Below are 26,964 nucleotides of genomic sequence, written 5' to 3'. Positions count from 1 at the left end.
TCAGGTGAGCGAGGTGTCGTCGTCGCTGCCCTCACCGCCCGCGCCGCCGCCTCGCTCCTCACGGCTCTCGGCCACCGCGCTCTCGTCGATGTTCTCCAGCGAGTCCGCGTGCTGCACCGACAGCTCCGACAGCGCCAGGCTGGGCAGCGGGCTCTGCTCCGGGTGCAGCCAGGGCTTGAAGTGCGGCTGGTGCTTCTGCTTCCACTCAGGGTACTTGACGCACGCCTTGTACATCTTCTTCATGGCCTGCACACCCGCCAGCACTGTCAGGGGTGGTGAGGAGCGCAGGCCTCTCCACGCCCCCCACACAGCGCCCCCCAGCGGCTCAGCCGAAGCCTCAGCCTCCCCCCTTGACCCCGCTCCTCACCCCAGCGTCCACTCCCCCAGCCTCCGACCCCTGCAGTCCCAGGGCCACTCACCTTGGGAGCCAGGAACTGAGAAGATTTATTCACCACCCACTTGGGTAAGGAGCCTGTGAGGCAGAGAGGGTAGTAAGAAGGGCGGAAGCAGCCTCGGCGCCCAGGCCCACCAATCTCCAGCGTAGCCCCGCCCAGCTCCTCTCCGTGGGGAGACGCCTCATCCTGCCCACTCTGTCCCACCTCCGTCCTCAGGCTCCACTCTGTCCCACTGTCCCTCTGCTGAGCCAGGGGACTGCATGGAAAAGACTAGTGTCCTAGGTGATCGGAAACTACTTGAGGGCTAAAATGCCGACCCACCAAGCGGCAGGCTGCTCCTCCTGCTCAGGTCCCTTCTGGTGCTCCCCCCCCCCCCATTGGGAATGAGATGGGGAGAGCCAGGCTGGGCTGGCTCTGGTGCTCCGCCCCACTCTGCCTGGCTGAGCAGCCCAGCCTGGCTCTCCCCATCTCATTCCCAATGTCTGTTCTACCTCTGACAGCCAGCTCACTCAGTGAGACTGAGGGTGCAGCCTAGGGCTGTGTGCCCTGGGGGCTCAGGGCACACACGGCAAGGATGCGCAAGGCGGAACCACCCGCGGGTCACTCACCAGTCGCCCACTCACTCCACACTGTGACACCCACCCTGGGCCAGCCTTGGGGACCCAGAGAGGAGCTCCCTGTCTGGGGGCCCAGCTGTGTGCCAGGTGTTCTGTTAGAGGGAAGAGGTCACAGAGCAGGGAACAACGGAAGAGGTGACGCAAAGCAGCCCTGGAGGGCCAAAGGGAGGAGAGGCGTCTCGTTGAGGGAAAGGCCACACGGATAGAGGGTGGCGAAGTTTAAGGGTGCTGAGGGGCTAGGAAACCTGGGGAGCGGGATCAGACGGTACTCTGAGGATGGTGGAGAGTCACAGAAGCATTTTAAGACAATGGCAGGCATGAGGAAATAAACATTTAGAAAAACTCTTCTGGTAACTGCTATAGACAAGACAGACAAGTACAAAGAGAAATGACAGGAGCTATGAAAAGTTAGAAAAAGGGGCTGGATTCGGGAACTGAGGAGGAAGGAGTGGCTCCACCTGACACGTGGAGAGGAGACAGGGAAGGGGAGGTGGGGGGGGTGAGCTTAGCACTGGACACACTATCTCGGGCACCTAGAAGACACCCTGAAGGAGATGTGCAGGAGCCTTATAGCCCTGGGGACCTGGATCTCAGCAGACAGAGACATGTGGTCAGCTGCCATAGCAGTTACAGTGATGACCAAGCCCAAATACAAAACAGCTCCTAACAGACGGCCTCTGGGTCCTAGCTGATCCTAGTAGATCAAGCCTATCCCCTGTGGTATAGGGAAAGATCCCATGGCAAGCTGCCAGGGCCAAGCCCTCACCTTTGGGGTCCACCTGGGCCAGGTAGGTGATGACGCAGCTCTTGGGCCCCGTGCTCTGGATGAGGTAGCCCGTCTGGATGGACACAGCTCGGACCAAGTCTTTCCGAGGTGGGTATTTCTGGGGATGGAAGGCACAGGGAGGTGAGACTCAGGGTGGGGGCAGAGGTCATGTTTTTGCAACACACACATGCACACACAGACACACACCTATGCACGCAGAGTGAGCAAATTCATACCCCCTGGTGTCTGTACCGGACAGCCCTGATGCTGGGGCAGGGAGAAAGGGAAGAACCATACCAGGTCATGCTTGCCCTTCTGAAGACTTCCCCTGTTCCCGCAGAAAAGCCCCAGGCTCTTTCAAAGGTTCGTGTGGACACTCAACCCTTGTCCAGGCCAGCCATTCCTGCCGTTCCTTCCTGCCCAGGGCGATCAAGGCGGCCCCACCTCAGGGAGGGCCAAGGGACCCTTCCACTCACCTCCTGCTCCTGTTTCCTGGCCAGCCTAATTCCAGAGCCCAGCAACAAGGACAACCCGTCCCACCCCCTTGCCGCAGCGATGACCCACACTGCCCTCTCCGGATGTGCCTGAGGCTCCAGCAGGGTGACAGAAGCCATTATCTTCATTTTCTTCATGGGAAGGAAACTGAGGGCCACAGGGAACCCTGCCTACCAAGGTCACAAAGAAGTCATGGTGGCAGCCATGGCCCAGCCCTGTCTGTATGGTACCTTGCCCTGCCCACCCAGCCGGGAAGGCAAGTCAACTCACAGGATGTTTGACAGAGTAGTTCATAATGATGTAATCAGCACCCATGGGGAGCCAGGAGCGGAGGGTGATGACGTCGCGGTTCTTCAGGGGCTTGGGACACCTCCCTGTGGAGGGTAAGGAACAGTTCAGCCAGACCACCAGCCACTGGCCTACAAAGGAGGGTGTGGCCGAGGCCAGCAACACAGGGATGCTGAGTTAACTGCCAACTCCCCCTGACCCAAATGGGTGCCCATCCCCTCAGGCCACAGGCCCAAGCTGGGACTAGGAAAGAGACAGCTAAACCCTCGGCCCACTGTCTCCAGCTGCCCTGGCTCCTCACAACCTCATGTGACCCTTACCTTGCTGGTCTGTCTGGTTTTCATAAGTGAATGTGAGTGTGGGGAGAAAAACTATTATGAGTGCCTGTGCATGATAATGTGTGGTACATGACTATAGGTTGTGTGTGCTGTGTATGCATGTGTTTGTGTGGGGTGTCTCTTTGTGAACATGTGGTACGTATGTGCTGGTGAGTGTGTGTGTTTGCCTGAGTGTCTAGGAGAAGGCAGCCCGGCCACAGGAGTGACTGCAGGGTAAAGGAGGCTGAGGGGGCTGGGCTCAGTGCGCCGTGCTTGCTCACAAGAGTAATAGCCCACGTCAGCGTTGACTGTCAAACGGGCGATGTCAAAAGTCTCAATGACGTTGCTGTCCCACTTCTTTCGGTACTCGATGTCGTGTAGGACGTCATAGAGTGTCTCTGCTGGCACATCGCGGCACTCCATCCGGCACTGCAGACAGACAAATGGGATGTCAGGATACACCAGGCTCGGAGACCTAGCCAGGGAACCCGAGGGTAGATAGGCAAAGGAGGAAGGAAGACAGGGAGGAACAGGGCCTCTGCAGCCAGCATGAACTCACTTCTTACCACAGCCTGGTCCAGCTTCCCCAGAAGCCTCCTGTGCCAGGAGACAGACAGCCTCTGTATCCAAAGACCACTCTTCCTACCCAGTCTCCTCCTCCAGGAAGCCTTCCCAGCCAGACATTTCAGGTCCCCACACCCTGAGCCTCTATGTTTAGCCCTCCCAGACCGTGAACTCAGAGGCTCACAATTCATCCAGCATGGAGCCTGTTAATTGAATGAAAGCATAAATGAACAAACATCACCTGGCCATAACACTTGTCCTCCTGTGTATGTGTGTATGTGTGTGTTTCATCCCACAGACATCTTTATATATTTTATTATTTATTAGCCTCACCCTCAAAGAGCTTTCCATCTAGAGGAGAAATAGCCAAGCACACCTTGTTTTATTTAACCCTCCCAACAACTCTGCTAGACAAGAAATCCAAGGAGGAACTTGAGGCTCAAAGAGGTTAAGTAACTTGCCCAAGGTCAACCAGCTGGTCAGTAGCACTGCTGGGATTTAACCCAGCTCACATGTCTGAAAAACAAGTAAAAACAGAACCAAGTTTCTCTAGATTTGCATTCAGCAAGATGAAACTTAGTCAATGTCCTTGTTCTGTAATTTAAAAAATTTTTTTCACAAAAAGCCCAACCCTCAAGGTCAAGTTCCCATCAGCAAAAACGAAGGAGTTTCTTTGTATAGTCTAAAAAGGGCTCCTGTGTTGGGAATATATATATTCCCAGTGGTAAAGTGCTTGCCTAGCATGTATTAGGCCTTGGGTTCAATCCCCAGCACCAAGAAAGGAAGGCGAGGAGAAGGAAGAGGAGGAAGAAGAAGAAAAAAAAAATTAAAAGGTCTCCCAGAACCGGCATTCAGCCAGCGTGGAGACCCCACGCATACTACTTTCGACTCACAAGAGGATGCATGTACCCATACGAGGTTGGGATCGCATTGCTTCCCCCTCATCCCAGGATAGGCCTTGGCACACTAACACCTGTGGTTATTCTAGGCACCAAGAAACTCAACAAGCCCTGCACATAACCTCCGAGTACTGAAAATGCAGAGGAACAAGCTAAGCATCGCCGTACGACCACAGCCCGACACAGCCAGAGGGTGAGGCATTCTGCAGGTCAGTTTCATATTGTCAGGGCAAAGGGGCCGGCTGGGCAGAGACATGGCACACGACAACCACGGCAAAGAGCGATCCTGGAGTGCACGCTGATCTGGACACCGGCGGAAAAGGACATTTTTAAGCCAGGTGTGGTGGCACACACTGGTAATCCAAGTGTTTGGGAGGCCGAGACAGGAGGATTGCAGGTTTGTGGCCAGCCTCAGTAACTTAGTGAGGCTCTCAACAACTCAGTGAGGCTCTGCTCCCAAATTTAAAAACAGGGTAAGGCTGAGAGTGTAGCTGGGAGGTAGAATGCTCCTGGGCGCCAGCCCCAGTATCACAAAAATAAAATTTAAAAAAAAGGGACATTTTGGGGACAACTGGAGAAATGTGAAGGTGGTCTGAGTGTTAGAGGCATTAGAAATTTGCAGACACAAAAATGATAGAGGTTCCCACCAGCAAGAAAAAAAAATCAGTTTACAAAATGGAATGTATAGTATAATTTTATTTACAGAAAGCCCATATGTGCTTAGAAAAAGCTCAGGATACTAAGGTGCTAACCGTGTCGCTCTCTGTAGAAGAATATGACAGCTTTTTTTTTTTTTTTTTTTTTGGAGGTGGAACCCAGAGGCTTTCTACCTCTGGGCTATACTCCCAGACCTTTTTATATTTTTATTTGGAAACAGGGTCTTACTAAGTTGCTGAGAGCCTCACTAAGTAGCTGAGGCTGGCTTCGAACCTGTGTGATCCTGTCTCAGCCTCCCAAGCGCAGGGATTACAAGCGTGTGTCACCACGCCCGGCTTGTGCAATTCTTTTCTGACTACAGTTATAGCTCAGTGGTAAAGTGCCTGCTGATTTCCTAAAGTATATGACACTACTTTGTAGTAATAAATTTTGTTTTGCACTATGAGGGTTTGAACCCAAGAGTGCTCAATCACTGTTATACCTCCAGACCTTTTTAAATTAATTAATTAATTAATTAATTTTTTTATTTTTTTTGTGTGTGTGGTACTGGGGGTGGAACCCAGGGGTTCTTCTACCTCCGGGCTATACTCCCAGACCTATTTTATACTTTATTTGGAAACAGGGTCTCACTAAGTTGCTGAGAGCCTCACTAAGTAGCTGAGGCTGGCTTTGAACCTGTGCAATCCTCCTGTCTCAGCCTCCCAAATGCGGGGATTACAAGCATGCGCCACCACACCTGGCTTTTTATTTTATTTTGAGACAGTGTCTCACTAACTTGCCAGGCTTACCCTGAACTTGGAGTCTTCCCACCTCAGCCACCAGAGCTGCTAGGATTAGAGGCATGCATCACCTGGCTAATAATGACACATTTTTAAATACAAAGGTCCCCTAGAATTCCTGGGGAAAGCACTAACTACATACCAGATGCCATAATACGTGTTTTATGTACGTTACAACATTTTCTTCTTGTAGCAATGTTCTGAGGCATTAACCTCATTTTATTTATTTATTTATTTATTTATTTACGTACTTACTTACTTACCTACTTACATATTTATACATACTAGAAGTTAAACCCAAAAGCATTCTACCTCCAAGCTACACCCCCAGTCCTATTTAATTTTTATTTGGAAACAGGGTCTAACTAGATTGCTGAGAACCTCACTAAGTTGCTGAAACTGACCTCAAACCAGTGATCCTCCTGTCTCACCCTCACAAGTAATGGGATTACAGGCGTGCCTGGCCCATTTTATTTACTTATTATGGCACTGGGATTGAACCCAGGGCCCTCTACCACTGAGCTACATTCCCAGCCCCCACCCCACCTTTTTATTTTGGAACAAGCTCTTGCTAAGTTGGGAGGCTGGCCTCAAACCTACAATCCTCCTGTCTCAGCTTCCTAAATACTGGGATTGCAGGTGAGTGCCACTACCTGGCTACCATTTTAGAATGAAGAAAGCTAAAGCCTGGACTGCAGTTATAGCTCAGTGGTAAAGTGCCTGCTGAGCAGGAACAAAGCCTTGGTAGTTAAATCCACAGCACACACACAAAAAAAGTTTACCTGCAGAGTATGAGTTACCTTCCTCTCTGCCCTGTTTTGCTTTTCTGCTCCACGAGCTGGCATGGCTAGATCCAATCATCAAACTAGCAACTCCCAATTTCAGCATTCTCTTGAGCCCAAAGGAGTCAGAGATTAATCTGAGGTCTATCCCAGAGAGGCTTGGAGTTGAGGGAGGAGCCCTGCTTGGAAATGGAGAGGTTTCTGTCAGAGCTCAGAGGATACTGGCTCCTCCGGGTGGGCAGGGGAATCAGGCTTTAGAGAAAGCTCAGTTTAGGAGTGAGGTGTTTGTCAGGTGGTCTCAGCACAGACAGCCAGGACCAAGGCCCAGAGCCAAACAAGAATGCAATGTCTGGGGAAGCTAAATGACTCCGTGCTATGGGGTAGCCTAATACCCAAAAAGTCCCTGGTTCCAAATCTTCTTGGAGAAATAGGTGATTCCCTGACTGGGTCAGAGGGAGTATAAGCTGAGCCTGGAACATCTTATTAAGCTAGAAATCAAGGAATGACAGAGACCTTATCCATCAGACATAGACTCCCACTGGTAGTGGTCAACTTACCAGGAGTTACCTGGTACTCTCCCAGTTTTACCACTAAACATCTCAAATCCTGGGAACCCCAGGCAAACCAGGACAATTAATTGGTCACTCTACAATGGGCTAAATTTGCAACATGCTATATTAAAATAATGATAGCAGCCGGACGTGGTGGCACACGCTTGTAAGCCCTGCGCTTGGGAGGTGGAGACAGGAGGATGGCGCAGGTTCGAAGCAGGCCTCTCTGGCTTAAGAGACCCTGTTTCCAAATAAAAATATAAAAATAGGTCTAGGAGCATAGCCTGGAGGTAGAAGGGTTTCCAGGAACCCCAGTACTACCAAAATAATAATTAATAATAATAATAATAATAATAAACAAATAGGCTGGGTGTGGTGGCACACGCTTGTAATCCCAGCATTCGGGAGGCTGAGACCAGAGGATCGCAGTTCGCAGACAGCCTCAGCTACTTAGTGAGGTCCTGTGCAACTCAGTGAGACCCGGTTTCAAAATAAAGAATAATAATAATAATTAATAATAATAATAGATTATATTCCATTGAAAAAATACAAAACCAAAGTATATATAGGTATGAATAAATGGAACATTTGATGAGGAATAAGATATTTACATAGTTTCAGAGTAATTTTTTAAACTGAGTATAGGCACATGCCTGTAATCCCAGTATTTGGGAGGCAGAAATGGGAGGAACACAGGTTCAAGACCAGCCTCAGCAGCTTAGTGAGACTCTCAGCAACTTAGGGAAATGCTGTTTCAAAACAAACAAACAAACAAATAAAAAAAGAGCTAGGGATGCAGCTCAGAAGTAAAATGCCTCTGGGTTCAATCCCCAGTAAACACACACACACACACACGCACACACACACACACACACACACACAGAGTAACTTCCATCAAATATTAATTACAGAGGGGAAACAAGTAACCTCATAGTACAGAAGCCTACCAGATACCAACTCAGAGATCAAAGTGAGCATCCTTAGTAACAGCACAAGTTACAAGCAGCGTCACCTGATAGGACCCAAAGAGAACAACGGAGGCATCTCTTGGTGGTGCCTCTGCCCAAGGTGCCAAACAGGAACCACAAGTAAACACCAGACACACCCAGAACAGTTTACTAAAGCACTGGCGTAAGTGCCATGATGAGGAAAGCCAAGGAAAGACTCAAGATAACTACAAGCCTGGAGGAGACTCCAGGGAATGAACAGCAGATGAACATGGATGAACAGAGTGGTGGGGGGAGCGGGACACCGCGGGGCAGGGAGCTGAAGTCAGCAGAGGCCAGAGAGACACCACCATTGGCATCCAAATAACCTTCCTCAGCGCTCCCTGAGGCCCAGGTGTAGGCCAACACCTGTACTCTCCTCACCCCAAACTTTTATCATCATTCCGGGCCGTCAAACAGAACACTAAAGCCCAGACGAGTAAGTGACTTGCCCAGATCACACAGCAAGAAAGCGGCAAAGCAGGAATCCAAAGCTGGGTCTTCCTCCACTCTGGGCGATCCCTGAGCGCTGATGGGGCTTTGGAGGAAACCGGAGTCCTCTAAATCCAACTTTAGGACTGGAGTGGCTCTGCAAATTCCCTAACACATTATCCTGGACAGTGAGCATATGAGAAGCAATGGTGACACGAGCCTACTTCACAGGTTAGGATCCAACCTGGGTCTACACCTTCCCTGGGCCAGGCTTCCCGGGAAGGGCTGGCACTGCTGTCATTCCAGAACCCAAATCCCGCCCCAAGCAGGCAGTAGGTGGGGCATGCAGATCATAGGGAAGAGGAGGGATCTAGGGAGGTAAACACTACACACAGCCTTTATCTTGCAGATAAAAAGAGAAACTTCAAAGGTTTTCCAGGCGACAGACTTTTGTGAAGGAAGGCCAGCAGCCGGCCCTTCTGGGAGGGTGAGAAGCTGACCTGATAGCACAGGGGAGGAAACTGAGGTAGGCTGGATGGCTGGGCCCTGGGCCTTTCTCCAGCCCCCAGGAGGCAGGGCAGCTCTGCCAAGTGGAGGAAATTACATCCAGCTTTGTTCCTGCAGCAGTGGTGGCCACACCCTGCAAGGTGTAATTCTAAGAGGCTTTGAGAGGGACAGGTGGTGGGGCTGGGCTGAGTCACTGCACACTGTGGGTGGGCCTGAGACTGGAAGCCACAGCCCCTGGGCCCTGGGCAAGTTGGTTCATCTGGCTGGACCTTAGGAGCTCCCCCTGGAGGCTGGAACTGAAGGGGATAGTGCTCTGCCTGAGATCCTAGCTGGGCTACCAAGCCCTTAAAGCCTAGTTATAGCCCAGAGCCTCACATGAAACTGTTTTACAGCTGAGAAGACCGAGACCCAGAGGGCACAAGTGTCACCAGGGCTGTCCCCAATGCTCCACCCTGCAGATCCCCACCAGGTAGAGATTCCATGAGTGTCTGGGATTGCCCAGGCCCTGACCCACTCCCCAGACCCAAGCTCACAGAGCCAAAGGCAGAAGGGGCTGGACAAACAACTGGCCATAGGGGGATTTCTGCAACCTTCCTGGCTGGCGGTCCGTGTCCAATCCCAGCTCTTCCCTTGGGCACAAGATTTAACTTTTATGAGACTTAGTTTTTCTGACATGAAAATGGGGATAACAGTACCTATCTCCTGAGAATGCTGTGACTGTATGAGATCATGTGTGTAATATGCCTCACATTTAGGGACTGCTCAAAAATAGTAGCCTTTATTTACGGCAGGCTTCCAGAAGAAGCCATTCACCCTTCCACATTAGGAAGGACTGGGTCAAGTTTGCATGTACTTCCTTACATTCTGTGTCCTGGGGGCCTCTCTTGCCTCGCCCTGATCCCTGCCCCAGAGAGGCCCCGCCACGCCACGTGGACTGGTGCGAGAGGCTGGAACCCAAACTTGAAGTGCAGAATGAGGAGGCTGGGGAGAGGAGGCGGCATAGGATCTGTGGGGCAGAGCATGACTGAGCCCCCAAAATAAGGAGGTAAGCCACTGAAAGGGCAGAGAAGGGCATCTCAGGCAAAAGGAAGACTGGAGGCTTAAACAAATATGTACAGAGCAAGGCCCAATGCCCAGACTGTCTCAATCTGCCCCACACCTCCCCTACCCCTTGCCCACTGCTCAGAGCTACAGAAGCAGGGAGAAGGGGAAGGCGGGAGGACAGGAGGATCTCTCCAGACCCAGGGAGACAGCCAACCTGAGACAGGAAAGGAACTCAGGGCACCTCCATGGGCCTGAACGGGGGCCTTGGGAGCCAAAGGCCAGGGTGGTACCAAGCAAACAGACATACACAGTTGGACCCAAGTCTGGACCTCACATATCCTCCTGCACGCTGGATGTGTGGGGCACATGGATTATCCCAAAGTCCCCAGAAGCCAGGAGATGATCTCTTCAACCACCACTCTTCAGATCACGACTAAGAAAACTGAGGCCCAGAGAAAGGTAAGGGAAAGATCCCATAGGCTGGACTAACTCCCCACTAACATTTCAGTACACCGCGGTAGAAGGAAAGTAACCGTTAAGCAAATCACCCTCTCCCCGTGGAGCCATACTCCAATGAGAGGAAGGGTTCCTGACTGCGGATGGGGCCAATGGATCAAATCAATCATAGCCCTACCAATAATCCCAACCTCAATCACTACTGCGCACTCTGAGTCACTGACCAGTTCATAAGCTCCAAAGAAGACAGGAGTACCTAGCCATGGACCCCATGGGGTGGAATGGGGTGGGTGGGGGCTGGAATTAGCAAACATCATGAGTGCCAAGCTTTGTCCTTTGCAGAGATCACCTCTTTAGGCTCTCAACACCTGGGTGGGAATTATCATCCCCATTTGACAGAGGCTGAAGCTGAGGCCTGGAAGAGGTACAGTGATTGGCCAAGGCCACACAAAGAACAGCAATGGAACAGAGAACTAGGACCCAAGTGTTCCCGACTCCAAAGTGTTAGGATGTCCTGCCACCTTAGTCAGAGCAGGACTGGCCCAGCTAAAACATGCTGGACACTGGAGGCTGCCTTAGTTAAATGACAGTTATTAGCACTCATTGGATTTATGTATTAGTTTGTTTTGCGGTACTGGGGATTGAACCCAGGGGCATTCTACCTCTGAGCTACACCTCTAGCCTCTTTTAATTTTACTTTGAAACAGGGTCTTGCTAGGTTGATCAGTGTTTCACTACTTGCTGAGGCTGTCCTAACTTTTGATCCTCCTGTTTCTGCCTCTCAAGTACTGGGATTACAGGTGTACACCACCATGCCTGGTTATTTTATTTATTTTAGTTTGGAATAGGGTCTCACTAAGTTTCAGGGGCTGGGTGCACACCTGCACTCCTCCTGCCTCAGCCTCCCAAGTACTGGGATCACAGGCGTGTGCCACCAGGCCCAGCAGCATTTAATGGATTTAGCTTATTGACCAGGGAGGCACAGCTCACCGATTCTTCCTCTGAACAAAGTTTCTGACTCAATCTCTAGTCCTTACACTGGGCTCAAAGGCAGGGCTTTGCTTTTCTGAAACCCAGCACTGAGGCCCTGCACCTGGAGGCCCCATCTGGGACCACTCTGCCATGACACTGCCTGTGACTCCCAGCTGGACCCCTCTGCGAGTCTATCTTTCTGGGTATGACTCTGGGCCGTCTGCATTGCACGGGCCTCTGCCCCGTCACATCCTGGCTGTGTGGCCTTAGCTTGAGCAGAGGACAGAAGCTCTGGGGCCCAACAACATCATCCATCAAATGGGGATCATCCTGCTCTCTGAGTGGTACTGTAAGGATTAAAAGAGACTAGTACATAAAGCCCTAGGGGCAGCTGCCCTTCCTTTAGCTCCAGGCTCCAGGCAGTATTCCTGGACTGTCAGGCCCTGCCCAAGGGAACCTTCCTGCTAATCCCCTAAAAGCAGAATATGCAGGGACTAGAAAAAGAGGTTGAAAAAAACAAAACTGCCAAGACTTCACAGGGAGGGGGACAGGGAAGGGCAGACAGCCCGCCATACCAGGGCCCCCCAGATCTACCAGCTCCACCCTCACAAGCCATGGCCCAAGCCTGCCCTCACCATGTGGGCCAGGAGAGGAAGCTGGAGCGGCACAGGTGCACAGCGCTCCGTGATGCCGAGCACCGCGGCTGTGCGGCCAGACCCCTCTACATCCCTCTGCCTCGAAGACGACTGCTGCTGCTTCCGCCATTCTCTTACAAAGGAATACAGAGGCTGGTGTACCTAAACACACTGGAGACAGGTCCAGGAGAGATTCTGGAACTTGCTTTGAGATTAATAGTGTTTTTTGTTGTTGTTGTTTGCCTTTTTATTTATTTATTTATTTTTGGTACTAGAGATTGAACCCAGGGGCTTTCTACCTCCAAGCTACACCCCCAGCCCTATTTTTTATTCTTTATTTTTTACTAATTTGCAGAGGGCCTCACTAAGTAGCTAAGGCTGGCCTCAAACCTATGATCCTCCTGTCTCAGCCTCCCAAGTACTGGGATAACCACACCCAGCTGAGATGAATAGTTCTGATAGCCAAAGAAAATAAATTAACCAGGTATGGTGGCACCCTTGTAGTTCCAGCTACTCAGGAAGCTGAGGCAGGATTGCTGACTGACCCACCAATTCTAAGCCAGCCTAGGCAACATAGTGAAAGCTCCATCTCAAAAAATAATTTTTTAATTTAAAAAACTTTTTAAATTAAATTTCTTTTAATTATAGAGAAAAAGTACACTGAAGTATCAATTTGTACTTACTAAATTAACAAACATAAAATACACACTGCTTGCTGGGCACACACTTGTGACAGGAGGATCGCACTGACTTAAGAGACTCTGTTTCCAAATTAAAAAATATAAAATAGGCCTGGGAGTGTAGCCCGGAGGTAGAAGGGTTTCCAGGAACCCCAGTATCACCACAAAAAAAAAAAAAAAAAAAAAAAGACAACCTGCTTGTGATGATATGGTAAAATTGGAGATGTAGCTAAGTGGTATAGAGTGTATGCTTAGTATGCACAAGGCCCTGGGTTCCATTATCACACAAGAAAGAAGAAAGAAAGAAAGAAAGAAAGAAAGAAAGAAAGAAAGAAAGAAAGAAAGAAAGATTGATTGGCAAAAAAGTTTTGTTTTGTTTTTCAGTACTGGGTATTAAACCCAGGAGCATTCAACCTCTGAGCTACACCCCCAGCCCTATTTTATTTGGAAACAGAGTCCTGCTAAGTTGAGGGTATCTTTAAATTCCTGAGGCTGGCCTTGAACCTGTGATCCTCCTTTTTCATCCACCTAACTACTGGGATTAAGGCATGTAACACTGTACCTAGTAGCTTCAATTAGGCAACTGTTTTTAAAATAAAAAACAAATGTCTTTCACATGCTGGCACATATCTGTATTCCCAGTACTTGGGAGGCTGAAAAAGGAGGATTGCAAGGCCAGCCTCAGCAACTTAGCAAGACCCCATTTCAAAAATAAAAGATAAAAAAAGGACTGAGTATGTAGTTCAGAGGTAGACTGTCTCTGAGTTCAATCCCCAGTCCTCCCCCTAAAAAGTTTTTGTGTGTTTATGTATATATGTGTGTGTAGCGTTTTTCAAGTCATTTCCCAGAACCCGAAGACTAGAAATTTATACTCGGGGGGAAAAAATGTAAATAAGAAAAAGGTTTTTTTTTTTTATAACATTCTTGAGCCAGGCATGGTGTCATACCCGTGTAATCCCAGCATTTAGGAGGCTGAGACAGGAGGATCACAGGTTCCCCAGTCAGCCTTAGCTACTTGGTGAGGCCATCTCCAACTTGGAGACACTGTTTCAAAATAAAGAATAAAAATAGAGCTGGGGCGAGGCCGGCATCGGAGCCTGCCATGAGGCAAGGCCGGTACTGGGGCCTCCGAGGCCAGGATAACAACCTGCCGAAGGGCTAGACCGGTGCTGGGGCCAGCAAGGCCGGCATCGGAGCCTGCCATGAGACATAGCCAGTGCTGGGGCCTCCTAACCCGGGAACGGAACCTGCCGAGGGGTTAGGCCGGTGCTGGGGCCAATGAGGCCAGCATTGGAGCCTGCCGTGAGGCTAGGCTGGTGCTGGGGCCTCCGAGGCCGGGATTGGAATCCTGCCAATGGGTTAGGCTGGTGCAGGGGCCAATGGCCAGCATCGGAGCCTGGCGTGAGGCAAGTTCACTCCTGCGGCCTCCAAGGCCGGGACCAAAGACAGCTTAGGGGTTAGACCAGTGCAGGGGCCAGCGAGACCAGAACTGGGGCCTCCCATGAGGCAAGGCCGCTGCTTGAGCCAGCGAGGTCTGGATCAGTCCACTGAGTAGCCAGGCCACTACTGGGACCATCAAGAGTGGGATCGGTACTTGCAACGCAGCATGCACAGAGAAATATCGCAGAAAATATAAATCAGACGCTTCTCTTAATCAGCAATAACTAGGAGGAAAAGGGCAACAGGAAGAGGTTGAGCTATAGAAAGGGCCCTATAGTGAAGCAACTAATGTGACCAATCAGAGGGTATGTAATACTGGAGGACGGAGCCTCTTTAAAACGCAGGAGGTAGCCGGGCGTGGTGGCGCACGCTTGTAATCCCCCCGCTTGGGAGGCAGAGACAGGAGGATCGCGCAGGTTCGAAGCCAGGCGCGTGTGCTGGCTTAAGAGACCCTGTGTCCAAATAAAAAAAAAAATACAAAATAGGTGTCTGGGAGTGGAGCCCGGAGGTAGAAGGGCTTCCAGGAACCCCAGTACCACAAAATAAATAAATAAATAAATAAATAAATAAATAAATAAAACGCAGGAGGTACATAAACAAATGTATCAAAGTCAATCACCAAAGAAGCGTGGGATGGAGAGAGGGGGAGGGAATGGGATGGGGGCTGGAGGAGGGCTAATTGGATGATGTGTGCTTGTATATCCTCTCAAGTCTTGTACTCCAATGTGATTGATATATGACTACAATGCACCAATTTAAAAAATAAATTAATAATAAAAAAAAGAAATATAAAAAAAAGGTTATGTATGCCACAAATAAACCCAATAAATATTAGTTCAGGATGTACTTTACTATGTTCACAAACATAGCATATACTTACAAAAACTACAAACAAAAATGTCAGCACAGCTTTATTTTCCCCAGTTAACCGTACATACTTGTTCATTCAATAAATATTTATTTCCAGGAAAAAAAAAAATAGAGCTGGGGATGCAGCCCAGAGGTAGAATGCCCCTGGGTTCCATCCCCAGTGCCTCAAAAAACAACAACAAAAATTCATGAGTGTGCTATTGTATCTGTCATTATTAAGTGGCATTGGAAAGCAATGGGAATGCAGGTGGCAGCAGGCCCCGCATGGCCTGGAGCACACAGCCCATCCCTGCACAGCCTCTGCAGGCTGAGGGCTCCCGGAGCAGGGGCGGTGGCCATGCCAGCTCTGTTCCCCAGAAGCTAGAGTAGGCCTGCAGGGAGAAGCTGCCAAAAATACCCATGAATCAGTCATTGTAGCAATAGGAGAAACTTCTACAGGCACTAAACTTCTATAGGTACAATGTTTGTTTGTTTTGTTTGCTTGTGGTACTGGGAATTGAACCCAGGGGCATTCTACCTCTGAGAGTATACCCCCAGCCCTTTTTATTATTATATTATTTGTGTGTGTGTGTGTGTGTGTGTGTGTGTGTGTGTGTGTGTGTGTGGTGCTGGAGGTTGAAGCCAGGAGCATTCTACCCCTGAACTACATCCCAGTCCTATTCTTATTTTTTTTCCCTATTTTTTATTTGAAACAGGTTCTAAGTTGGAGAGGGCCTCTGATCCTCCTGTCTTAGCCTCCCATGTACTGGGAGTTACAAGCATGGGCCACCATGCCCAGCTTTTTCTGGTACTGGGGATGGAACCCAGGGGCATTTTTACCTCTGAGCTATACCCCCAGCCCTATTTTTTATTCTTTATTTTGAAACACTGAGTTGCAGAGGGCCTAAGTATCTGAGGCTGGCTGTGAACCTGCCATCCTCCTGTCTCAGCCTCCCAACCAAATACTGAGATTACAAACCTATGCCACCACACCCAGCTTTTTTTTTAGCAGAGTCTCACTAAATTGTTGAGGTGGCCTTAAACCTGTGATCCTCTCCCAAGTACTGGGATTGCAATCCTGCACGACCAGCACACCTGATCACATACAGTATTAAATAAAATAAAAAAAACTGGATATGAACTCACACCTGTGTCATGGTTTAAGCTATGTATAAATTAATTATACCTTCTAAAGAACTAGTAAGAACCAAATAAAAGTTTTACTCAGGGAACCAAAGCTCTAGGTGATTATTTTTAATTTTGGATTTTTTTTTTTTTTTTTTTGAGACAGGGCCTTGCTGGTTATCCAGGCTGGTCATGAACTCATGGCTCAAGCAGACCTCCTGCCTCAGCCTCCCAAGCAGCTGGGGCAAAAGGTACATGCCACTTTACCAAGTTCTCATTTTTTGGATTCTTGTTATTGTCACTACAACATAGTTTATATGAGATATGTGAATATGAAGGTTTCTTTTCCTAATTAAAAGTGTTGTCCAGCTGGGTGTGGTGGCGCACACTTGTAATCCCAGCATTTGAGAGGCTGAGACAGGAGGATCACACAGGTTTGAAGCCAGTCTCAGCTACTGAGTGAGGCTCTCAGCAACTTAGTGAGACCCTGTTTCCAAATAAAGTAAAAATAGGTCTGAGAGTATAGCCCGGTGGTAGAAAAGTCCCTGGGTTCTACTCTCAATACCAAAAAAAAAAAAAAAAGTGTTGTTCAGGACCCCCAGTGCTCGTTCCCTGCACCTGAAAGCTGGGGCTCCGCTGAGCTGGGCTCGAAGCTACCTAGACACCGAGGGAACTTGACATGCTCTGCAGCATGTGGCTGGACCAGCATGCCACTGACCTCCGCCCGAGGATGGCCCTGTGTAGGGACTGGAGGCAGAGGGTACTCGGGTACCCACCCTCGGGTTGGGGGATGGGGGTGCTACCAGGGACAGAAGGATGCAGGAGGCAGGTACAAAGAGCAGCAATGCAGCTGAGCCCTAAAGGTGACTAGGAGAGCGGACGGCGCACAGATGATGAAGGGAGGATGGGCTCCTGGCAGAGGTGATGGCTTGAGCTGGGAACCAGAAACGGCCCAACTGTTCAGAGAAAAGCAGGCACGTGTGTCTGCACAAGGTAACCCGAGTGGGAAATGGAGCCGTCCGTGGATGCTTCAAGCCATTCATTCAGCCACCCATTCAGCAAGTGTCAATACGGTGCCAGCTCTGTGACAGACTCCAGGCTCAGCGTTTTACAGACTCATCGAATTCCATCCTTTCAGCTACCTGGGAGGAGGGATTATGCCCTTTGGTAAATGGTGGCTCAGAAAAGTGAAGTGGAGCTGGGCGTGGTGGCACACACTTGTAATCTCAGTACTTGGAGGCTGAGACAGGAGGACCCAGCTTTGCCGACAGCCTCAGCTACTTAGTGAGGCCCTCTGTAACTCAGTGAGACCCTATTTCCAAATAAAGAATGAAAATTCGGGCTGGGGGTGTAGCTTGGAGGTAGAATAGCCCTGGGTTCAATCCCCAGTACTGGAAGAGAAAGAAAGAAGGAAAGAAAGAAAGAAAGAAAGAGGGAGGGAGGGAGGGAAGGAAGGGGAAGGAAGGGAGAGAGAAAGAAAGAAAGAAAGAAAGAAAGAAAGAAAGAAAGAAAGAAAGAGAAAGAAAGAAAGGGAGGGAGGGAGGGAAGGGAGGGGAAGGAAGGGGGAGAGAAAGAAAGAAAGAAAGAAAGAAAGAAAGAAAGAAAGGGAGGGAGGGAGGGAGGGAGGGAAGGAAGGGGAAGGAAGGGAGAGAAAGAAAGAAAGAAAGAAAGAAAGAAAGAAAGAAAGAAAGAAAGAAAGAAAAATGGAGGAATGCAGTGTGAACCAAAGGCCACTGAAACTGCTCCCTAAGAACCCAATTCTGTTCCATGAGGTGCTCAGGGAATCTAGGGGGCCCGCGTGTGGCCAGATGAGGACTGTCCCTGATGCATCCATGCTTGAGCAGTGCGTGGGCAAGGGCTGTGGGGCCGCTCTGCTTGGTGCGGGAAGGATGCAGGCACACGTGCTGTGGGCCCAGGGCAAGGCCTCCTTACCCCTGCTTGGTCTCAGTATTTCCACCTGCAAAATGGCCGGACAGTCTCTGCGGCCCTCTCCTTTGAAGGGAATGGAGTCGGCAGCAGCTGTCCCAAACTCATCTTTTCCCCAGAAATGGACTCCTCGAGACTGGTGGAGAGTGGAGGTGCTGTCGTGTTGCCCCTGAACAGACCCGGCTGGGCCCGCCCTTGTTGCTCTGGGGCTGAGTGACTCATCCCTGCTCTGCCTCCCCCTCCCTCCCCTCTGGTCTCCAGCAGCCTCCCTGGCTGCCCACCCCCACCCGAGCTCCGGAGACTCTGCAACACTAATGAGCGTCTTGCTCTGCCATCAGAGGCTGACCTCCTGCTCTGGAACTCCTGCCGCCTCCTATCCTGGGGAAGGAAGGGGAGCTGAGAAAGAGAGGCAGAGTAGGCAGGCCTAGAAGACAAGACAGGTCAGGGACATCAAGACAGACAAAGAGACTAAACACCTCATAGGGTTCAGGGGCTGCCAATGGTGGCTGCCCCCTGAAAATCCAGTAAGCTCCAGCCTCATTTTGAGCAGCCTCTGGACATCACACTCTGGACAGCCAACAGGCCTTGCAAGGTCACTGTGTTCAGTGCCGCCACATTATTTTTCCTACCCTCCCCGTCTGTGCCTGTAACCTGGGCATGATCCTGGACTCATCCCTTCCTCTCCTACTCTTAGCACCTCTGCCCCTGGATTCTACTCAGCCACAGCCTTCCCAGCAGCCCCGCTCTGCCAACCCAGGCAGGCCTCGGCATCACTGCTCTGACCAGGCAGCCACATCCTTTTCTCTGGTTGCCTGGCTTCTGGGCCAATTGGTCCCCTGCAGCCTGGGAGCTTTCTAAACCCCAGAGCAGATGATAGCATGCCCAGCTTGAAAGCCTCTGCCAGTTTAGCTTGCTCTCTAGTGTGAGTGCATTCCATCTCTCTCTCTCTCTCTCTCTCTCTCTCTCTCTCTCTCTCTCTCTCTCTCTCTCTCTCTCCTTTTCCATCAGTATAAAATTCAAACTCAGAAATGCCTCCCCACCCTGTCAGGGCTCTGCCTTTCCTCTCACAGCAGCCCTACACTGTTCCCCTGGGCAGCCCACCTCACTGAGAGGTTTTCAGGGCCTTCTTCTAGCTGCCTGACTCCCACTGGACCCCCCAGGCCCCACCCAAACCCCACCTCCTGGTGAAGCCCTCTTTCTCTCTCCTTCCATGCTGTCAGCCACTGGCCTCCTTCAGTCTTAGGGCAAGCCTCTGTCCTCGCACTGCTCTCCAAGGGCCCTCAGTCTCCATCCATTTCCCCACCAGCCTTGAATCTTGGGAACAGGGCCCAGGTCTGATCCTCTCTAGTCCCCAGTCCCCAGCACCAGCACAGTGGCTGGAAGAGTGGGTAGGAGGCATGAGAGGTTTGTTAAATGAATAAATAACTGGGACGGGGGTGAAATAGAGGAAAGGGAGTAAGCAGAGGGGGAGAGGGAAGCAGAGATGGGGGGGGTAGAAAACACACCCAAAATAAGACCTTGAGGCCCCATGGTGAGGACAGGTGGCTTTGGTGGAGGCAGGAAGGGGGGAGCAAAGCAGCATCAGAGCAGAACCAGGGGCCGGGAGCCGCCAGGAGACAGCTGAGCAGACACAATTGGATCAGAGACGACTCTGCTGCTGCAGTGAGGGGGTGTGACTCACACAAAGAGTAATGCCAGACACAGAAACACACGCAGTTGCACAATCAGAGGCATGGACATCACCGCAGGCACACGCACACACATTCCACAGAGATTGAGCCTTGTCAGGCATCTGCCCCAGGGCTGTCACCTGGGCAGGAAAAGGGGCAACCTGGTACCTGTCCATGAGGGGCTCACAGGCCGCCTGGCCAAGGGCCACCTCATACACACAGTCATCCACAATCTGGCTCCACACACGAAAGTCCAGACTTAGGATCCTCAACCCCTCACACCATCCTATCCTCATAAGACACAGCCGTCATCTCTCCCCTTGTTTGCTTCTGTTTTGCTTGGCTCTCCCTCCAGATGCAAACCCCATGATAGCAGGTTCTGATGCGTGTGCTCTGATGCTAAGTTCCTGCATATAACACAATGCCTGGCCTACAGTATGTACTCAAGGAATGTGAAATCAATGAATACATGCAGGCATGAATTAGTGCAAGTTGGAAACACACAAAAGAATGCCATCTCCTCTGGCTTTCAGGCCTCTGCCTCAGGACTCATCACCTCCCTGACCCAGTACCATGTCCCAGGTGATCTGGAAGGATCCAAAGATGGGGTTGGGGGAAGAGCATTCTGAAGACGGTGAAGAGGATCTTGGGGAACTAGTGGCAGATGGAAATTGCGACAAGAAACCCAGAGGATAAGATGGAGTGACCCAGGCACCAAGGGGGAGACAGAAGTCACCCCCACTCCCTGTAAGTGAAGACACTGTTCACCTTGTAGAGGCATTAGGATTCTAGAAAGACATCGGAGGTGGCATGTACCTGGTCCTAGAGAATAGAGCCAGCTGCCCTGTGCCACCTGCTCCAGGATCTCTTTAGAAACAGGTAAGTGGAGTCTGTATTTGGTATGGGACACTCCATTCCCATGTCTGAGTCTTCAGGGACCCCAGAGCTCCAAGGCCAGCCAAAGCATACCAGAGAGGATAGGAGAGGCATGAATAAGGTTGAGGATGTCTCTGGCTTGACACCTGCTCTGAGCTGCCTTCCCCCTGCCTATTGCCAAAGCATGATAATCTGCCCAGGTCAGGAACAAGGGTGAGAGGTCAGGACTGGCATAGGTCTCTACCCTCATTTATGCATGAAGCCAACCTGGCATACAGGCCTCTCAGGAGGATCTGGAACAGCTCAGCTGAGGCCCAGATCTCTGCAAGTGCCAGGACTCTGGGGTCATGGAGCATACAGCTCTGGCTCCAGGCAGCCCAGCCAAGCATAGAGACGAGAGAAGAAAGAAAACCCAGCTGTCTGTGGGACTCGCTCCTTTCTCTCATCTCCTGAAACTTTAAAGACTCTCGGCTGGAAACTGAGCTGGGGCTCGTTAAAGTTTAAAAGCCCGAGCCTGGGGAGCTAGGTGTGGAGGACACAGAGCCAGCCTGGGGACTGAGGGCTCCTCTACTCTCAGCAGGGACTGCAGGCATCCCACTCCCAGGCAGGTGCAAGGGGCTGCACGTCCCTACCATCTTACAGCCCAGCCTGCCCTGCACCTCACAGTTGGCGCACTGCAGTTATGGTATAACTACCAATTCTCCCAAATCTCTCTGGATGCGATCCTTAGCTCTATTCCCAAGTCCTGCTTTATTGTAGGCTCAGCACCTCCGCCCAGCAAATACAGCAGCAGATTCTTTCCTATCACCTCCCTTAGCTAAAGCCCTCTCCTAGCACCCCAGGGGCGGACCTCTGAGCTGCAAGGCTCAGGCCCCTGTTTTAGCTTTCCCATCCCCTCCAGCCTCTCTACACAACCACCTACAGTTTTCCAAATGCAATGCCTGGTTTCCCACCTCCAGGCCTTCGTATAGCTGCGCGGAATGTTCCTGATGGCATCAAACTTGTGCTCCTCCATTTCCACTCAGCTCCAGTGGGAAGGACTCAGTGCAATTTCCCCTCTCACAGCCTCTCCTGACCCCCAAGGCCAGCAGATTCAGATGGCCCCCCTGGGTCTCCATAGCTCCTGTGACAAGTGTCTATCTCAGCACCTAGCTGGGAGCTCCATGAGGGCAGGGTCTGGCTTCCTGCTGCCCCCCATCTCTGGCACACAGCCAGGAAGAGAGAAGCTATCCGGGAATGTCCACTGAATGAGCGAGTGAATGACATCCGCAGCGAAGGCAGAGCAGCACTGCTGTCCTCACTCGGCAGATGAGGAACTGAAGCCCAGGCAGCGGCAACTCTGTGGCCCAGCGCCGCAGAGCCAGGACGTCAGACCCTGTGCTCTCTCCCCTGTATGCTCACCCTGCCAAGGAGGCTTCCCTAACACCTCCAGCAACCCTCTGACCTTTCCCTTCTCTGGGGTCCTACCCAGTGCCTGGGCACACCCTCTGGGAGCCTGTTCCCCAAGAACAGCTCTGAAGCTACTTCCTCCAGGATCTCCATACCAAGTCAGTCTAGAGCCAGCCAGGGCAGGGGTCCTCGGGACTCATCTGGATTCAGAGTCCCCACCTTGGGGCCTCTCTGCTGGCATAGATGGTTAAGGCCTGAGCCATCTGACAGTGTACTCTCCCCTACCCTGGCCTAAGGTTAGGAGAACCTCTACAGACCATATGCCCAGCAACTGGCTGTAAAAGATGGGGAAACTGAGTCCCAGAAGGGGCAAAGGCCAAGCCTGGACCTGAACTCACAAAGCCCAAAGCCTCAAAATCAGATTAATTGCTATCCTCGCCATCACAGATAAGAATATGGACCCTAGCCAGGAGCGGTGGTACACACTTGTAATCCTAGCACTTGGGAGGCTGAGACAGGAGGATCCAGCCTGGGCAACTTAGTGAGACCCTGTCTCAAAATAAAATAAAGGAATGAGGATGTAGTTTAATGCTACAATGCCCCTAGGTTCAATCTCTAGTACTTCCAAAAAAAGAAAAAGAAGAGAGAGAGAAAGAAAGAAAGAAACTCAGAAAGGTGAAGTGACCCTAAGGTCACACAGCAAGAACTGGGCTCATATCCATCTATGACCCCTCCCAGGTGCCCCCCCCACGATGACACAGCACAGGGAGACCCAAGGACAGGGGGTAAGGTAAGTTGTGAGCCAGCGGGTCCTAGACACAGAAGGCCCGGCAGTGCTCATAAGCAGGTCCAGGGAGCTGAAAGGACTCAGCCGTGGAGACTTCTAGCTGTGTAGCCTTGCACACTGAATTCCTGCGCTGCCCCTCAGCTTCCACATCTGCTTGACAGGGTTCATGGTCCTACCGAGCAGGATCGTTGTGAAGATGGAGTGAACAGTCATAAGTAACCACTTGGCCTCAGCCTTCCCCACCCCGTCTTTCCCGAGAAGACTTTCCCACAGACTGTTACAAGGGAGAAAGGCCCTTGGAAATCGCTGAGTGATGGGCATTCACCAGGAATGAGGCACTGAGAAGAGGCGGGCAGGGAGGGGGAGATGGGCAGAGACGTGAGAGCCTAGGACTGAGGAGCCTGTGGCGTGGGGCAGGTGGTCAGTGAGACAGGCCCAGGAGGGGCCACTACAGCTTCCTCCAAGGGGAACGGGCGGGGCCGCAAGGACAGGAAGTCAGAGGAGATAGGTCCCCACTGCCCAGCTTCCTGTTACAAGAGGAACTTGAGGTTCGCAGCTACATTCCCCAAGAACTCACACACCTGCTCTAGCATCAAGCCCCTCAGGCCCCTGCCCACCTGCCTGCTCCTAACAGAGGCCCAGGTTCCCACCAGGCCCCACCCACCTCTGTGGGCTCCTTTGAACACGTGGCCAGTGCAGTAGGGGTCAGTGCAGTAGGGGCCAGGTGAGGGGTCACCTGGAATTGTCTGTTTTCTCTCTACCAGGATCTGAAAACCTGAGGAATGGTCCAGGTCTCTTCCTCTGCCCATTCCAAGGCTGGGCATGTGACAGGCATCAGGAACCCTGAGCATGTAGCATCCATGGCAGGGCCATGGCACCCGCTGTCTGACCCCTCACTCTTCAACTCTCTCCCACGGGCTGGTCCAGGCACTCAGTTCCTGAGGCCCTTGGAGTCAGGAGGGCCCAATGGTACAAATGGACAAACAGCCCAGAGTCAGACAGAGATGTGTCCAAAGTCACAAGTGGCAAATGGACACCTTGCCCCACAACCTCCGGGTTTTCCATTTCTCACACTTCTAAGGGGTCTGTGGAGAAGCAGCCTGGGCTTTGAGAGGCCAGGGTTCAGGCTCCAAGCTTCCCTCTGCCTTGCACACAAGACCCATATTCAGCGCCTCCTCTGGTACAGGGCCTGGACTCTCAGGAGCCAGGCATGGGTCCAGGCCAGGCTGGAGTGGCCTCCAACAGCCCCTTTCTTGTGTCCTGGTTCCAACTGCTGGGCCCAGGGCCAAGGTGGCTTCTAGGGACCTCTGGACACAGGGTAGGGAGAAGAGGAGAAAGAAATCAATCCGGTAAATAGGTAGGTGGAATCCCACATCCCCCTCCATCACGAGCTCAGGGCATGTATAGGAGCCATTTGGCTGGGGCAGGAGAGAGGTGAGGGGAGGAGACAGAAGCTCAACAAACACCTGCGGTTGAGTCCCAGCCTGACCCGCCTCTGGCTTCAACCTGCTGTGTGACCTTGACAAGCCGCTCCTCCCCTCTGTGGACCTCAGCTTTGTCATCTATCAAACAAGGGGATGAAGAGAACATCATGTCCTTCAATCCTTCAAAGAGTTATTGATGAGGCTAAAGGCCAGTGTTGCCTAGGGATGTGCACCCGTGCAGAGGGGCAGGGCTCTGGAGCCAGCTGCCACGTGACCTTGGGCAAGTGACAGTGGCTCTCTCGGCCTCAGTTTCTTTGTAAAATGCCTGAGGGTAAAAGAGATGGAGAGAAACGCTAGGCTCTGAGCAGAGGCTCTTATCAGAAATAGCTGTGTGGCACCTGAGAGTCCTGGAATCTTGGGGCCGGGTCTCAGGGAGGCTTCTGCCTATCTCCCAGAGTTCCATCTGCTGTGCTGAGAAGACAAGAAATGGCCTCCTGCTTATGAGCCCCCTCCCTGAGCCCCAGCTTTGCTCACCTAGTCCACTGTGGGAACAGAGCTAGGGGGTAGGATGAGGAGAAAAGTAAAAAAGACTGGGAGGCTAACATGTCTGCTCTGTTGGGACTTGGCTGATCCTGAGCTGGCCCCTGCCTTTTTCTGGGCTTTAATATCTTTACTTTCACCCTTGTGTGGGAATTAGAGTATGCCAAGGGCCCTCTAGTACCTCCAGGCTCTGCTCAGTCTAGAGAGAAGGAGGGCTAGGATCCTGGCTGGTGGGGAATGTATGTGCCCTGCCCACAACACCCCAGTTTTTCTAAACCTTCCACCCCAAAGTAAGGCCATCTGACAAGTCAGACCTGGTCACTAGGTGTCTGTTGTAGCAGCCTGGCCCCCAGACCTGCCAACTCTAGACCTGGGATGGGTTGGGTTTATTCATTAACCAAGCCAGATGGAGGAGGCAGCTCCGCCCTGTTGACAGAGGGTGGGAGTACCTTCCCGGGCCCCTGTGGGAGCCAGCCCCAGTGGGGAAACACCCCCACACACGCACTGCCAGCCTTGTGCCCTTCTCAGGTCACAGTCAGGCTCCCTTGCAGCCACCTGCTCACTTCCATTCCCTTCGCTCCTTAGTCCCTTCCTTCTTCCTTCCTTCAAGAGCATCCCTTTCCCGGAGGCTGGGACCTACTGCTGCCCTCAGGCAGCACCACACTGGGGCTTTCCAGCTGCCCTCCCCTTCCCGGCTCCTCAGGCTCAGACATGGGGCAGGCCCTTGAGAAGCCCAGCCCAGGGTCCTCAGGTCTGGACAAAGACCCAGAGGGGAGGACACACATTGAAACCCAGAGAGCAGAGTCAGGTGCTCAGGGTACAGAGAGAGAGGGAAGGCAGAAAGAGCAAGCCAGGCCATATGGGAACAGGTGGACAAAGTGGTGAATGGTCAAGGAAAGTGAAGCCGCACAGCACAGGATCAGAGGGGAAAGTCAGACGCTCAGGTCCTGTGTGCAGCCCGGGTGCCCAAGCTAAGTCAGAGACCAGGTCCCAGGCAGAGTCTCAGAGGAGTCCAGGGCCTGGGCCTCAGGCAACAGCAATGTACTCCCCACGTTCTCCAGGAGGACAGGAGGACAGGGCACAGCCTACGCCAGCAAGGCCAGATGTGTCAGGAACAGCTAATGAGACCCGTAGACCAGAGCCTTCACCAGCCTCTGCTCCATCAACTCCCGAGCTTGCCTGTCTCGGCAAAGAGAGAATCATGGAGCTGGTGTGTGTGTGTGTGTGGGGGTGCTGTGAGGGGCTGGCGCGCCTGCACTCCTCTCTGAGCTGGCTTCCCCTGACCCCAGGTCTCCTGCCCAACAGTCCCCCAAGCCTGGCCCTGTGCAAGGCAGAGAGCATCCGAGCTCTCCTTCACCAGCCACAGTGCGGAGCCCCTGCCAGACACTTGGGGAGCAGCCAGGGAGGCAAGAGGAAGAGAGCAGGGGATCGGGCAGGAAGGAATCAGATCTCTGCACCCGAGGGTGTGCACAGCAAGAACAGGAGACTCAGCTCAGGCTGAGAGAATGAGGAATTAGGGAGAAAGGAAGCTGGTCTCCCACCCGGGTGACTCAGACCGAGGGCCGGTGGAAACTTCTGGGCAGAGGGGTCCCCGAGGAAGACCACTCTTCTAGATGGGGCTGGCAGCAGCCCCCCTCCTGGAGCAGACAAGGGCATTTCTGGCTTCTAGTTGAGTGTGCCAGAATGAGTCACATCCCTTCTCCTGGCCTCAGTTGGCCCATCTGTGTAATGGACACTTGGCCTAGCAGAAAGTACCTCCTGGTTCCTAGCAGGAGACTTTGTCTGGGCCCAGATGCACCCCAAGTGTCTGTGGCTCAGAGGCAAGGCAGGAAACCTCGGTGTGAGAGGCAGTAAGGGTGCAGGGCAAGCTGCGGGTACCATGGGGCGACCCTACCTTGATCTTGTGCAGAGTCCGATCCATCTCCATAGCCTGCACCCACACAGACACGCCAGCCTTGCTGTAGGTCAGGTTCCAGCCCACCTCGTCCTCGCACTCTGACCGGAAGCTGCGGAAGTCCTGGTCGTCTGGCACCTGGACACTTTCGCGGCCCAGGACTGGCCGAGGCCCTTGAGGCTCTGTTGAGGCCGCTGGCTTCTCCATGGGGAGCGTGGGGAG

General features: G+C 52.0%; 1 protein-coding gene across 1 annotated transcript; it reads right to left on the bottom strand.

The window, feature by feature from the left end:
- STARD10 (StAR related lipid transfer domain containing 10) lies at nt 1-26,964 on the bottom strand (the record flags this gene model as incomplete). Its single annotated transcript, XM_080701335.1, has 6 exons — nt 26,743-26,964; nt 3,160-3,307; nt 2,544-2,647; nt 1,779-1,896; nt 420-472; nt 1-246 (listed from the first exon to the last, which is right to left on the bottom strand). The coding sequence occupies exons 1-6, from the start codon at nt 26,947-26,949 to the stop codon at nt 1-3; spliced, it is 876 nt and encodes a 291-aa protein (XP_080557461.1). The 5' UTR covers nt 26,950-26,964.

Source organism: Muscardinus avellanarius (genome assembly GCF_963383645.1).
Source record: "Muscardinus avellanarius genome assembly, chromosome: 1".
NCBI lineage: Eukaryota > Metazoa > Chordata > Mammalia > Rodentia > Gliridae > Muscardinus > Muscardinus avellanarius.
The sequence above is the reverse complement of the archived record's forward strand: the minus strand, read 5'-3'. Positions and strand labels throughout refer to the sequence as shown.